Here is a 15,589-nt window from a genome sequence, read left to right as displayed (position 1 = left end):
GTAAACATTGGGTCAGGGGGTCCCAAGATATGGGCGCCACCCCTTTTCCCTCCCCCCTTTTCCATTTCCGTGGCTGCAGGGGGCGCTTTTTGGGGGTGCAGCCCCCAAACTTTCAGCATAGCTTCAGACAAGCCTTCTTAAGAGACCCCCTAAGTTTTGTAAAGATGGGTTCAGTGGGGGCAGAAATATGGGCTCCCCCCTTTTCTCTTTCCGTGGCTGCAGGGGGCGCATTTTTTGGGGGGCAGCCCCCAAACATTCAGCATAGCTTCAGACGAGCCTTCTTAAGAGACCCCCCAAGTTTTGTAAACATTGGGTAAGGGGGTCCCGAGATATGGGCTTTCCCCTTTTCCCTATTGGGATGAATGGATCACCCGATCCTGTATGCATCTCCAGAGCGACAAATCCAAGGCAAAACCTCCCGTGCTTAAATAGAATTGTATTGGATTACCCAGTCCTCCCAGCCCCTCCTGATGGAACAGAAGACAGCCACAGTAAGACCCCTTTGGGGGCTTTAATCTATAATTTTTCTCCTCTGTGTGTGTGTGGGGGGGGAAGCAGAGTCTGTGTGTGTGTGGGGAGGGAGCAGTTTCTGGGGGGGGGAGCCAAAGGGGGCTTTCACCTGTTCTGCCTGGGGTGTGTGTGCCCCCTCGAGTCTCTCTCTCCCTGGTTTGAGGGGGGGCTTCAGTTGTGTGTCCTCAGGTTTTCCCTCATTCATAAGATCGGTTAGGTCTATTTTGATGCTTTCTCAAAACTGGTTTTCAGATGGTGACTTAAAGAATGCATTTGCCTGGTCCCGAGTCCGATGCAAAAGGGGAAATTCCACCCCCTCCTGCTCATTATGCATAGCTAGCTGCCTCTGTCCCTTTCCATGGTTTGCAAACTCCCAGGTGTCAGGTGTTGCTTTGCATGGTTGCAAACATGTTGCTTTGCAGTTGTGTTGCTTTGCAAACTTCTTTGCACCTGCCCCGCCCATTATGCATAGCTGGCTGCCTCTGTCCCTTTCCATGGTTTGCAAACTCCCAGGTGTCAGGTGTTGCTTTGCATGGTTGCAAATGTGTTGCTTTGCATGGTTGTGTTGCTTTGCAGTTGTGTTGCTTTGCAGTTGTGTTGCTTTGCAAACTTCTTCTCACCTGCCCCGCCCTTGCTCCCCGCAGCTCAGCTGTTTGTCGGGGGTGGGAGCTTTGTGCCTGGGCGGCAAGCTCTGTTCAGAGATGCACATTAAGGGTGGGGGGGACCCCTTTCAGGGCCCATATCTCAGCCCCCCCTGACCCAATCTCTACAAAACTTGGGGGGTCTTGCGAGAAGGGTCCTTTGAAGTTCCGCTGAAAGTTTGGGACCTCTACCCCCAAAATGCCCCCCCGGAGCCGCGGAAAGTCGCGGTTGTGTTTTTAATGGCTTTATTAGGCCGAATTTTTTCCCCAAACTTGGAATTCGCGCCGAATTGCACAGACCCGAAGCGGGGGAGTTCGGACTTCGGCATATCCCGAATCCAAACGGGCTGAATTCGGCCGAATCTGAACTATACCGAATTTTTTTTTCCAACAGCCCTAGTTAAAGTTATGGGCGCCCTCTGGCTTCCCTTCCTCGCAAGACCTACATCTCCCATTATCGTGTTTGTGGCTTGAGGGGTTTGTTGTATCTTCTGGCCTGGTTTTTTAAAAAATATTTATATATATTTATACGTATTTATATATACGTTCGCCGAACGTGCCTTGGATCCTGGCTGAATCCTGGTTGAAACAGGGAATAAAGGAGGCTAAAGTGACCATGCGTTTTCGCCCATAGTCTCCCCCCATAGGCATGCAGAATGTGTAAAACCTCTCTGGGAAATTTTGCTTCTCAAAACTTTTGGGCCATTTATGCAGGGTCAATTTTGATGCTCACTCAAAGCTCTCTTTTTAAATGCGACCTTTAAAATGCCTATTCATGATCCCGATGCAAAAGGAGAAATTCCATACAAAAAACCCTCACTTGCCTGCTCCTTCGTTTCTTCCATTAGCAAACGCACGGCTGTGATTTTGCATGCTTTCTTGAGGGGATTCTTTGAGGCGGGGTGGAGCAAACACAAAAGGTCGCGTTAAAGGGGCTCTTAAGAAATGTGAAGCAGGTATGAGCCAGCTTCACAGTCACTTCCTGAATGACGGTTCAGTGGGAAAAAAATATGGAGGGCACTTCAGCCTGGAACGCGTTGCTAATTACCATGCATAAATGGCCTTGGCTTCCCGTTTTTGCTTTGGATGGACTGTATTAAGTCTGTTCAGATTTCTAACCCAGGTGGAAGGTATGTTTGTTTATTAAAGTACAAGCTATATTTATTTGTTTTCATAGATCTGAACACCCTAGTGTTGCACATTTTAAAACCAACGGTCATATTATTTTTCTGACTACAGAAAGGAAAATTAGATTAGTAAGGTCCAATCGTAAAATCTTGAAATCAACCATTAAAGTATCTAATAGGCTGTTTATGCTTGGTAATTAGCAGCGAGTTCCAGGCTGAAGTGCCCCGCATATTCCACACACAACCCACACTGACCTGTTCCTTCGTTCCTTAGTTTGCATAGCCATTAGCAATAGTCCTCTGCATAGCTAAGCCAAGGCTAGGATTCTGCATGCTTCCTTCAGTGAATGCTTCGATGCGGGGGCGGAGCAAATACAAAAGGTCGTGTTAAAGGGGCTGTTAAGAAATGTGAAACAGGTGTGCGACGTCTCAGTGACGTATGGCATGATGGTTCAACGAAGAAATAAAAATATGCGGGGCACTTCAGCCTGGAATGTTCTGTGAATTACCAAGCATAAACAGCCATAGTTTAACAAACAATTAACAAAAGTTAGCAAACAGATATCTTCGATGCAGTACACAATAACACATTATATGTCAGTGAAAGTACTAATAGTTCTTATTAGTCCTTATATCCATCTTATATTAATCAAACATTTTCTGTATTGTACTTATAAAACATCATTTTCAAATTAAACGTACTTACAAAGCCAAATTATTATCAAATCCAAATATTGGATCCAATACAACATATAAAATAAAATAGCAGTTACAGAATTTCCTGCACCCATTTTAAAATTTCAGTTCATTCTTTTCCCCTTATATTTAACCTCATCCTCTTATATTTAAGGTCTGCAGCAGGCTTCATGTGGATCATGGAATCAAACCCAGTTCTCCAGATTAGAGTCTGCCGCTCATGTGGAGGAGTGCGGAATCAAACCCGTTTCTCCAGATTAGAGTCTGCTGCTCTTAACCACTACACGACGCTGGCTCACATGTAGGCCTCATCTAGGGCTTTAAAGGTCAAGACCAGTACCTTGAATTGTAACCAGAAACAAACTGGGAGCCAGTATAGATGGGTAAAGACTGGAGTGATATGTTCCCTTGACCCACTCTGGTCTACATTCTGCAGTTCTCTCTGACACTAGTAGTAGTCATAGTAGTAGTCATAGTAGTGGGCTCTATGGCATTGTAGTAGTAGTCATAGTAGTGGTGGTGGTTATCATCATCACCGACATCGTCATTCATTTGTAGGTTTGTCAGGTCCCTCTTTGCCACCGGGGGGAGGCCTGAAGAGGGCGGGGTTTGGGGAGGGGAGGGACTTCAATGCCATAGAGTTCAATGGCCAAAGCGGCCATTTTCTCCAGGGGGACTGATCTCTCTCGGCTGGAGATCAGTCGTAATAGCAGGAGATCTCCAGCTAGTACCTGGAGGTTGGCAACCCTAGCTTGGAGAGGGGAGGGACTTCAATGCTATAGAGTCCAGTTGGCAAAGCGGCCATTTTCTCCAAGTGAACTGATCTCTATCGGCTGGAGATTAGTTATATAATAGCAGGAGATCTCCAGCTAGTCCATGGAAAGGGTTGGCAACCCTATTAATTCAACTTTTATGCTGCCCTTTCCTATCTTTCAAGTCAAGCTCAGAGCAATTTACGACGCTTCCGATACATTTAAAATTCCAACCATATACAATTTAAAACCACAACATCTCTAAAAAGTTCCAAAGCACCCTATGACCAATAAACAATAGTGGGAGCCAATTCAGAGGGGAAGAATAAGAGGGAAACAATAAAATCTTCTCAGTAAAGGGGAGGGATGGGGATTAAAATAAAGAGGATGTAGGCAAATGATAAAAGGAAGGGAGGGAAGGAGGGAGGGAGGGCAGCAGGATGGAGACCATTGTGGTCCTCGACCATAGGCCTGGCAGAACATCTCGGTCTTACAGATCCCACAGGGCCTGGGTCTCACTCGCCAGAGCATCCTGCGAGTGAGGGGTAGGGTTGCCAGCTCTGGGATGAGTAATACCTGGAGGCTTTTGGGGCGGAGCCTGAGGAGGGCGGGGTTTGAGGTAGGGAGGGACTTCAGTGCCATAGAGTCCCATTGCCAAAGCGGCCATTTTCTCCAGGGGAACGGATCTCTATCAGCTGGAGATCAGTTGTAATAGCAGGAGATCTCCAGCCACCACCTTAGGGTTGCCAACCTCCAGGTATTAGCTGGAGATCTCCTTCTATTACTGATATGCCTGTATTATTGTATCAATTCCCAATGACAATAACACAGTAGGAGGTTTATAGTTCAAAGCAGTTTGTTTATTAGGCCCAATATACCCACCGGGTGAAAATTGCCCAAATGCGCAGGACAATTCACACAAACATCAAAGGATTGCAAGCACGAATATAGACTTCGATTATGGGTGGTTAGAGAGGCGTAATACACACGTAAGGACCCAAATGCCCAATACTCGGGACCCCCAAATTAGCATGCCCTATTACAGAATTGAAGGCGGTTACAGAGAAAGTGATGATCTCATGTTCACGAATGAGCAGTGAAGACCCTCATGGTCAGGTGCTTTTCTATTTGATCCTAAATTACTGCAGTTCTTCTTATCTTGGACCCTGGCAGCTGCCAAGGCGAACTACGAAGGTTCCTAGCTGGTTCTTGTCTCTGGAAAACCAGCTTATGCAAGCATACTAAGGCCTTCTATGGATTCTTTAATTAGCTTCTAACTAAGGAGCAACAGTGGGCCTCTTATACTTGAGGCCTGTAACATATGCAAGTGCTTGGTGTAACTATACAAGCCACCTCTAATATGCTGAGTGTGGCATGTTCATGAGTGCAGACATACTTTATTGAGTACAAAGAATATATTTCAAATCAAAGAATACATTTCCAATACATTTCCCATAGCATGTAATGATTTCAGGCATTACATTACAACTGGTCTCCAGCTGATAGAGATCGATTCACATGGAGAAAATGGCCGCTTTGGCAGTTGGACTCTATGGCATTGAAGTCCCTCCCCTCCCCAAACCCTGCCCTCCTCAGGCTTTGCCCCTAAAACCTCCCGCCAGTTGCCAAGAGGGTCTTGCAAAGAGGGTCTTGGCAACCTGGAGGTTGGCATCTAGGGTTGCCAGGTCCCTCTTCACCATCGGCGAGAGGTTTTTGGGGTGGTGCCTGAGGAGGGCGGGGTTGGGGCAGGGGAGGGACTTCAATGCCATAGAGCCCAATAGCCAAAGCGGCCGTTGTCTCCAGGTGAACTGATCTCTGTCAGCTGGAGATCAGTCGTAATAGCAGGAGATCTCCAGCTAGTACCTGGAGGTTGGCAACCCTATTGGCAACCCTAGTGTAGGGGGAGGGGAATGCATCGGGGTGAGACTTCCTTGCAAAGTGTTTGCAGCGCTCAGGCAGAGGATCGGGGAGACGAGAAGCCTCACACACACCCTCTCTGAATCATCCCCCTTGGAAGAAATCAATGCAAGATCTGCCAGATAAAGTTAGTGCCTACGGGCTTGGCTCAAGTGATGCATCACGGGAGAGGGAAATACGCACCGCACCATTCCGCGCAGGAGCTGCGAGCGTCACACAGCTCTACGTTTTTTTTTAACAAACTGGCAGTGTACTCGTGGAGCCGTGGAATGGACAACAGCCAACGTGCCCGATTGCATTTCATTTGTTTTGGGAATCGCGTCAGAAGAAATGCTTGTGTTAAGGTTGAGTGTCTGGAAAAGATTGTGGGGGGTACAATCATTTCGCCCGATGCGTGAAAAGACTGCGGGGAGTCGTTTTAGCGCTTGCGCATAGGCTGTTGGGCACAGGGAAATATTTTGTGGGCTCTAACCCACCGTCGGCAAATTAATTTTTTTAATTAAAATTTTATTTAATTTTCAAATTCATAAAAAATAATGCAAAACAAATAACAACCAATACAACCAACACAAACAATACAACAGTTCAATTGGCAAAGCGACCATTTTTTCCAGGGGAGATCTCCAGCTAGTACCTGGAGGTTGGAAACTCTATTGCCAATCCAGATCAGGACTGAGGGGGGCTGCCTCGGCTGGCTTCATGTCGGATAAGAGCCCTCAAGACCTGCTCTAGGGCTTGAGGGACCAAGTTTCTGACTAAAAAGAGTCAATGGCCTGTGTCCCAGAACTAAAACCAACAGCTGCAGGGGGACCGTGGCTCAGTAGGCCGAGATCCTGCTTCGCGTCCAAAAGGTTCCAGGTGTGGTTCCCAGCATCTCCAACTCAAAAAATTCAGACAGCAGGTGCTGGGGAGATCTTTCTCTACCGAGGACCTTGGAGAACTGCTGTCAGGGTCAGTTAACAAAGCATCTTCCAACAGTGGAGAAGCTCCTTTTTCATTGCCCCACTGCCCTGTTATTATTTAAAAAGCAATTAATACTTCTACAGAAGAGGCTGGCTGCTGTTTGCCCACAGGGCTCTCTCTCGGAAGATAAAGGGACTTTTATCTTCTCTTCCTGGAGCTGATAACCATGCCTCCGTGCCTTCTCTGGACTCCGGACCGGACTCCCCCTGGCTCACTCAGGGTTGCCAGATCCGGGTTGGGAAATACCTGGAGATTTTTGGGGCGGAGACTGAGGAGGGCGGGGTTTAGGGAGGGGAGGGACTTCAATGCCATACAGTCCAGTTGCCAAAGCGGTAGGGTTGCCAGGTCCCTCTTCGTCAGTGGCGGGAGGTTTTTGGGGCGGAGCCTGAGGAGGGCGGGGTTTAGGGAGGGGAGGGACTTCAGTGCCATACAGTCCAATTGCCAAAGCGGCCATTTTTCTCCAGGTGATCTGATCTCTATCAGCTGGACATGTGGTTGCCAATCTCCAGGTATTAGCTGGGGATCTCCTGCTATTATGACTGATCTCCAGCCGAAAGAGATCTGTTCCCCTGGAGAAAATGGCCGCTTTGGCAATGGGACTCTATGGCATTGAAGTCCCTCCCCAAACCCCGCCCTCCTCAGGCTCCACCCCAAAAACCTCCCACCAGTGGCGAAGAGGGACCTGGCAACCCTAGCTGGACATCAGTTGTAATAGCAAGAGATCTCCAGCTACTACCTGGAGGTTGGCAACCCTAGGCTCACTGCTGGGCAAAGTGCATTCCTCTTTTCTCCAGATGCCACTTGAAGGAAGGAAGTCGCTCATTATAAGAGGACAGAATCCCACCAGGGTCTCAAAAAATGGCCACTCTGGAAGGTGGACTCTATGACATTATACCCCATCGAAGTCCCTCCCCTTACAAACCCCTCCCTCCTCAGGCTGCAACTCCAAAATCTCCAAGTATTTCCCAACCTGGAGCTGGCAAACCCTAGAGCCACAGCCCCTCCCCTCTCCAGAGGGGGCTGACATATAATAATATTTAACAATTAAATTACCCAAACCCATTCCATTAAAACATGCAATTAAAATTTCTTTTCAAAGTGTTTTCATTAAACGTTTAATTAAAACATGCCATTAAAATCCAGCAATGAACCACAAATGGAGCAAGGCTGCGTGTTTTGCTCTGGTGGTTTGGAATGGTTGTTCTGGCCTCAGTAATTAGCATCCCACCCAATCTCAGTTTTCATTTCTTTTCTTTTAAATCCAGGTGTCCAGTCCTCATGGCTTGGACGATGTGCTTGCGGAAAGCTGCGGAGCCAGAGGGGGTGGCTGAAATATTTGGCCAGGGATTGGCATGGCAAGAAGCAACTTTGGCAAATGGATTCCAATATATTCCCTCTAAATAAGAATAGACAGCATAAGTCAAGAAGGTGCAATATCTATCTATCTATCTATCTGTCTGTCTGTCTGTCTGTCTGTCTGTCTGTCTGTCTGTCTGTCTATCTATCTATCTATCATTATCTAAATCACAAAATATATGACAATTACTTGTATTCTCAGACAAAGTAATAAACAACCATACATAAACAGAATAATGAACAACTATACAACATAATTCCATGGAAGTCTTTAGACTGGCATATAGTATTTTCTTTACCTCTTGCAGGAGATGTGAGAAACGAATGCGTCACAGGAAAAAAGGTGAGTAGAAATACAGTGAAATACCAGATATTATTTTGGAGAATTGAAAAAGCCTAGCTCACCTTGAGCGACGCAAAACGGCTCTTGAAGGAGGCTGTCAGGCCGTTTTCTCTTCTTTGAAGGTTCCTTCTTTGGAAAGATACTGTCTTTTGTATGAGTTACCTGCAAAGATAAGGAAAGAAACGCAAGCTTCGAGACATATGGCCAACTCACCTTTTTTCCTGTGACGCATTCATTTCTCACATCTCCTGCAAGAAGTAAAGAAAATACTATGTGCTAGTCTAAAGACTTCCATGGAATATGTTGAATAGTTGTTCGTTACTGTGTTTATGTATGGTTGTTTATTACTTTGTCTGAGAATACATCTAATTGTCATATATTTTGTGATTTAGGTAATACTAGATAGATAGATAGATAGATAGATAGATAGATAGATAGATAGATAGAGAGAGAGAGAGAGAGAGAGAGAGAGAGAGAGATAGAAAGATAGATAGATAGATAGATAGATAGATAGATAGATAGATAAATAGATAGATAGATAGATAGATAGATAGATAGATAGATAGATAGATAGATAGATAGATAGATAGATAGATAGATAGATTTTGCACCTTCTTGACTTATAGGAAATTTTTGCATGGTAATTAGCAGCACTTTCCAGGCTGAATTGCCCCGCATATTTTTTTGAATTTTGCATGCTGAACCGTCGTTCCGGAAATGACTGCGAAGCCGGCGCTTACCTGCCTTGCGTTACTAAAGAGGCCATATAACGCGACCTTTGGTGTTTGCCACAAAGAATCCTCCTCAAGGAACAATGCAAAACAACAGAGGCGTGTTAGCTATGCATATGCTAATAGCTATGCAAACAGGAACAAAGGAGCAGGTGAGTGGGGGGAGTGGAACTCCTTTTGCATCGGGACTGTGAAAAGGCATTTTTAAGGTCACATTTTTTAAAAAGAGCTTTGAGCAAGCATCAAAATTGACCATGCAAAAATGGCCACACTGTCTATTGTTATTTAGGTTACATTGTAGCATAAGGGTATCCCAGTTTTGTACCGATATATTACCTCTGTCTAATCTGCTCGGTGCACAATTCTCTTTGGCACCTAGGGTTGCCAGGTTCCTCTTCGCCACTGGCGGGAGGTTTTTGGGGCGGAGCCTGAGGAGGGTGGGGTTTGGGGAGGGACTTCAACGCCATCAAGTCCAATGGCCAAAGCGGCCATTTCCTTCAGGGGAACTGATCTCTGTCGGCTGGAGATAAGTTGTAATAGCAGGAGATCTCCAGCTACTGCCTGGAGGTTGGCAACCCTATTGGCACCTCTCTACTCTTTTTGTGTCTTGCAGCTGAGGCCGATCCTTGCGACCATGAGCCCTGTTTGCACGGCGGGACCTGCCAGTCCGACGGGAACATCTCCAGCTGCACCTGCCCCCAGGGTTTCACAGGGGAGAACTGCGAAATAGGTGAGGGGTTGGGAAGGGGGTCACCGATCAAGAAGGCACCTGAAGCCAGATGTGTCCAGTGAAGGTTTGGGAGGGGGAAAGGAGTATTGGATTTATAAAGAGCAGAAGATGTATCTGTGGAGGCTCAGGAGTGGAAGACCTGACCCCGTTGCATGTTGGTCTGCCCGTTCCAAGGCGAAGATTTTCAGGGACAATTCTGGCCAATTTAGATCAACGTACTGTGATGGAGAAAGTTCGGTTTTTCCTTGCAGATGCAGAGCCAACTGTCCCTCATAAAGTCGCCCTCTTTGCTAAGGCTGCCGGGTCCCTCTTCGCCACCGGCGGGAGGGTTTTGGGGCGGAGCCTGAGGAGCGCAAGGTTTGGGGAGGGGAGGGACTTCAATGCCAAAGAGTCCAATTGCCAAAACGGCCATTTTTCTCCTGGGAAACTGATCTCTGTCACCCGAGGATCAGTTGTAATAGCATGACCTCACATCCCTGTTCTACTCTCTTCCTTCCCTAGGGTTGCCAGGTCCCTCTTCGCCACTGGCGGGAGGTTTTGGGGCAGAGCCTGAAGAGGGGAGGGACTTCAATGCCATAGAGTCCAATTGCCAAAGCGGCCATTTTATCCTGAGGAACTGATCTCTGTCACTTGGAGATCAGTTGTAATAGCAGGCGCTCTCCAGCCACCATCTGGGGGTTGGCCACTCTACTGTCGCCTGGAGATCAGACGTAATAGCGGGAGATCTCCAGCCACCACCTGGAGGTTGGCAAGCCCTATTTGTAGGTTTAGGTGGAGCAGGTGATAGCTAAGGCCATTTTTACAAGACAGATTGTTGGCATTCTGTTCTGGGGTGGAGATCCGGGGCCCGGAGTCTGTAGTCATCAATCCTGATGTAGTTGTCAGTACGCAATCCCAGTCCCTCTGTCTCCTAGAGCGTGGAGGGAAGCTCGCCGTTTGACGTGGGCGAGGGCCGTTCTGTGCCGCCTTATAATTGCGTGGAACGGCTTTAGTCACTGGGCGAGACAGTCGTGAACCGTGGAATGGTGTCTCTGCAGAGTGGCCCCTCCTGCAAGGCATTATGGGGCACGGGTCACACCCCTCCGGCCTCCACAGGCAAAGTGTATGGCGGTGCTTCTCCTAGGGTTGCCAGTTCCGGGTTGGAAAATACCTGGAGGTTTTTGGGGCGGAGCCTGAGGAGGGCGGGGTTTGGGGAGGGGAGGGGCTCCAATGCCATAGAGTCCAATTGCCAAAGCAGCCGTTTTCTCCAGGGGAACTGATCTCTATCGGCTGGAGATCAGTTTTAATAGCGGGAGAACTTCAGCTAGTACCTGGAGGTTGGCAACCCTACTCTTTTCTCTAGCTGCAAAGAAAATTCGGGCCAGGCTGCCCAGTGTAGTAAACACTGAACTGCAAATTCCATGGACCAGAGGCTAATACCACAAAGTCTTAATTTCAAGTTCTGTTTGGTTTTGCTGATTATTATAAAGTCTGTTTGTTGATTTTAGATTGTCAGATTTTAGATAATTCTGTATGTTTAACTTCAAACAATGTTCTGTGCATAGTATTGGTGGTTCTGAGAAGTATGCTTTTTCCTGATATTATTATTGCTTGTTATCTGGACTTACTCTGTTTTTAGATTAATTTTTGTAGCAGCCTTTGGCCATACGCAGGGTTTGGGGAGGGGAGTGACCTCAGCAGAGTGTTATGCCCGAGAGTCCACCTTCCAAAGCAGCCATTTTCTCCAGGGGAACCGGTCTCTTGTCGTCTGGAGGTCCATTCTAATTCCAGGAGATCTCCAGGCTTACCTGGAGGTTGGCAACCCTCTCTGGAAAATAACTTTGCGAGTAGCAGCCATTCAGAAGGGAGTCTTCCCAGTGGAACTTAGAGGATAACCTGTCTGCCCCAGACAGCTTCTGGGGAAATTCCCAATAGGTCGCCTCTCTCCACCGCATCCCCCCCTCCTGACCCTCTTCTGAAAGCTGCCTCTGAATCCTCTCTCCTCGACAGATATCGACGATTGCCTGTCTACCCCCTGCCAGAACGGCGGCACCTGCATCGACGAAACCAACTCCTTTGTCTGCCTCTGCTTGCCCAGCTACGGGGGAAACTTGTGCGACAGAGGTGAGGGAGGAAGGCGTCAGGCTACCTGCTGGGCCAGTCCTGCCCCAGAAAGCTAACTAGAGAGGCCACCCACCACCCTGCTGCCTGGAGGCCTTTAACCCATTACACATTTGGATAGGGACTAGAGGAAAAGGATCGCTGGGGTGTAAATACCTTTCATCTACCACCTCATACTGCTTCTACCCCTGCTAATGCATGTATTTATTCATTTTGCGAATTTAAGATGCTAGGTATAAGATTCGAGGTGTGCACACACATGCAATCCCCCTTCGCCGACCTGTACCTGCCGCCCCTGACGGTCCCCATGCCACTAAACCGTGCCTGACGTCCCTGACGATGCCCAAACCACCAAACTATGCCTGCCACCCCTGACGGTCCCCATGCCACTGAACCGTGCCTGCCGCCCTTGACAATCCCCATACCACCAAACTGTGCCTGACGTCCCTGACGGTCCCCACGCAGCCAAACTCTGCCTGCCACCCCTGATGGTCCCTACGCCACCGAACTTTGCCTGCCACCCCTGATGGTCCCCACGCCACCGAACTGTGCCTGCCACCCCTGATGGTCCCCACGCCACCGAACTGTGCCTGACACCCCTGACGATTCCCCATGCCTCCAAATTGTGCCTGCCGCCCCTGACGATTCCCCATGCCTCCAAACTGTGCCTGCCGCCCCTGACGTTCCCCACGCCACCGAACTGTGCCTGACGCCCCTGATGATCCCCATGCCACCGAACTGTGCCTGTCCCCCCAGACGGTCCCCATGCCTCCAAACTGTGCCTGCTGCCCCTGACGATTCCCCATGCCTCCAAACTGTGCCTGCCGCCCCTGACGATTCCCCATGCCTCCAAACTGTGCCTGCCTCCCCTGACGTTCCCCACGCCACCGAACTGTGCCTGATGACCCTGATGATCCCCATGCCACCGAACTGTGCCTGTACCCCCAGACGGTCCCCAGGCCACCAAACTGTGCCTGCTGCCCCAGCTGCTCCCTGACAAGCCCTGGTTGGTTCGACACGCAGCTGCCTTCTTTCCCTGCCTGTGTAAGAGGCTTCCTTACAGCAGAAAAATATGAGATCGAACGAATCATATAAATCTGATCCGCCCCCTCAGTCCCAACGCTGCTTCTGGGGACTCGACGCCGCTTTGGGGCAGGATAATCCCCCCCCCCCCCGACGGGGAGAACAGGAGCTCTTTCCACTCACATCCTATTATGCAGAACAAAGCAGTGCAAAACAGGATTTTAGCAGATCTTCCACCCACTCTGAAATATCTAACCAGGGGTGTGTGTGTGTATGGGGGGTGAATTATCCTTCTGAGGCACCATTTTTAATCTCCCACCACATCCGCCTTCCTCAGAGATCAAAGCAGTCTGAGACTCCCCGTTGGGCTTCAAAGTCTAGTTATCCTTTATTAATTTTACACTATCGGCACCAGCACAGTCAGCTTGAGAGGAACGGGGAGGGGGGGTTGCTGGTGGGGTAGGTCAGGACCATCCATGATCGGAGACAGGGCTGCACAGATGTTGCCCTTCACCCATGCCGGCACGCTCACCCCAGCAGACACCGTCGTATTTGGCCACGAATCAGCCCTTGTCGCACAGACGGCAGATCAGTTTTTTCAAAGGCAATTCCTTTCCCTTCTTTCTTCCACCCCCCCCCCCCAGACACGGAGGGCTGCGAACACAGCTGGCACAAGTTCCAGGGTCACTGCTATCGCTACGTTGCTCACCGGCGCTCCTGGGAGGACGCGGAACGGGACTGCCGTCGGCGGTCCGGTCACCTGACCAGTATCCACTCGAGGGAGGAGCATAACTTCATCAACAGTAGGTTGGCGATCTGGGAGGGGGAGGGCAGAGAGGGACACGGCTCCAAACATTGGAACCAAGAGGGAGGCCGCACTTGGCGTGGGCCAATAGTCCACTTTTCATTTCGTGTTAATTGTGAGCATTTTTGTCCTCACCTATTTATTCTGTGTTTTTTCACGCCATTTTTACACAAAGGTCATTTGTGCACAGCTGTTTCCTGGCGGTCACCCCACAGGCCACTAAAGGGCTTTGCTTTGATTGTGTGTGATACCGTAAGTGCCGTCAAGTCTGGCTCGTGGCGACCCCATGAATCAGTGTCCTCCAAAATGTCCTTAACAGCCTTGCTCAGGTCTTGCAAATTGAGGGCCGTGGCTTCCTTTATAGAGCCAATCCATTTCACATTGGGTCTTTCTCTGTTCCTTGCCTCTGTCAGCCCTTGGCCCACAGAACCAGAAATCACCACAAAGTCATATAGAGTCCAAACAGATGGCTTTTACTGGTCAAATAGGCATACAGTGCAAACGAATAAAATGACAGCTATGAGAGGCTCACTAGCTGGGAGATATTATAAGGCAGGAAAGGCGGGAGATTACACGCACAGGCTGAATACAGTTTCCCAGGAGCTGAGTTCCCAGGCCTAGGTATGCGACCTTGGGGGGCAGACAATACAGCGCAGAGACAGAGGCAATAACGAAACCGAGATAGCAGCCTGACATTCTGCTCCCCTCAAGGCCCCCTCCCAGTTCGCAAGGGGGCTGGCCTATCTGGGTAAGCAATGTGAAAGGCGTCGACAAGGTCGGGGGCGGAGACATCCCGTGCGCGTACCCATTCGTCATAGGCAGGGGGGAAATGTTTCCAACGGACCAAATATTGCAGGTTGCCATGGTGAACACGGGAGTCAAGGATCTTGGAGACTTCGAAGTGTTCCTCCCCCCCCACCATGATGGGTTGCGCAGGAGGTGGGTCCGGATGCCACTGTGGAGAAGCAACATGGGGTTTGAGGAGGCTAATGTGGAAAACAGGATGCACACGCCTCAAGGATTTGGGGAGAGCCAGTTCCACCGTGACAGGGTTTATGACCCGGGTGATGGGGAAAGGGCCAATGTATTTAGCACTGAGCTTATGGCACGGTTGGGTGGAACGGAGATTTTTGGTGGAAAGGTAAACCAAAGTACCCACTTGCAGATCACCCCCGGGGGAGCGATGTTTGTCAGCTTGCGCTTTGTATTTACGTTTGGCCCGGTCGAGGTTGCTAACGAGCCAGGGCCAAGTGGTACGGAGGGCGTGTGCCCAGGAGGCAATGTCGGGGTTCTCCTCCCCCTCTATATCATCTGTAGGAGCGATGGGACTGAAATCTTGTCCATACACAGCAAAAAATGGGCTAAAACCTGTGGATTGATGCATGGCATTATTGTAGGCATATTCTGCTAAAGGTAACAGTTCCACCCAGTTATCCTGGTGGTAGTTAACATAACAGCGTAAATAACATTCAAGTACAGCATTGACACGTTCAGTTTGACCATCAGTTTGAGGATGGTATGCACTAGACAACCCTTGTTCCACTCCCACCAACTTGAGGAAAGCTTTCCAAAACTTAGAAACGAAACCACTTCCGCGGTCACAAATTATCTTACGCGGAAACGAATGTAAACGAAAGATATGCGTCACGAAGAGGCGGGCCAGTTTCTGAGCAGAGGGGATCCCTGCGCATGGAATCAAATGTATTTGCTTAGAAAACAAATCAGTAACAACCCACAACACAGTTTTACCCCCACTGAGAGGGAGATCAGTCATGAAGTCCATAGCAATCACTTCCCAAGGTTTGCTGGGCGTTTCAAGAGGTTGTAGCAGTCCCGGGGGTTTGCCCTGCGATCGTTTCGCAGCGGCACAAACGGGACAGCTGCGGATGAAGGAG

The 15,589-nt window shown here is 49.0% G+C and overlaps 1 protein-coding gene across 1 annotated transcript in view; it reads left to right on the top strand.

Annotated features, from left to right (window-relative positions):
- NCAN (neurocan) overlaps positions 1-15,589 on the top strand; it is a 68,755-nt gene that overhangs the window by 33,464 nt on the left and 19,702 nt on the right. Inside the window, exons 8-10 of the mRNA XM_056845136.1 lie at positions 9,650-9,766; positions 11,756-11,869; positions 13,534-13,692. Coding sequence (XP_056701114.1) covers positions 9,650-9,766; positions 11,756-11,869; positions 13,534-13,692 — 390 coding nt within the window. The remainder of the gene's footprint in view (positions 1-9,649; positions 9,767-11,755; positions 11,870-13,533; positions 13,693-15,589) is intronic.

Source organism: Euleptes europaea, chromosome 2 (genome assembly GCF_029931775.1).
Source record: "Euleptes europaea isolate rEulEur1 chromosome 2, rEulEur1.hap1, whole genome shotgun sequence".
NCBI lineage: Eukaryota > Metazoa > Chordata > Lepidosauria > Squamata > Sphaerodactylidae > Euleptes > Euleptes europaea.
Note: the sequence above shows the minus strand (reverse complement) of the source record. Positions and strands in the feature narration are given on the sequence as shown.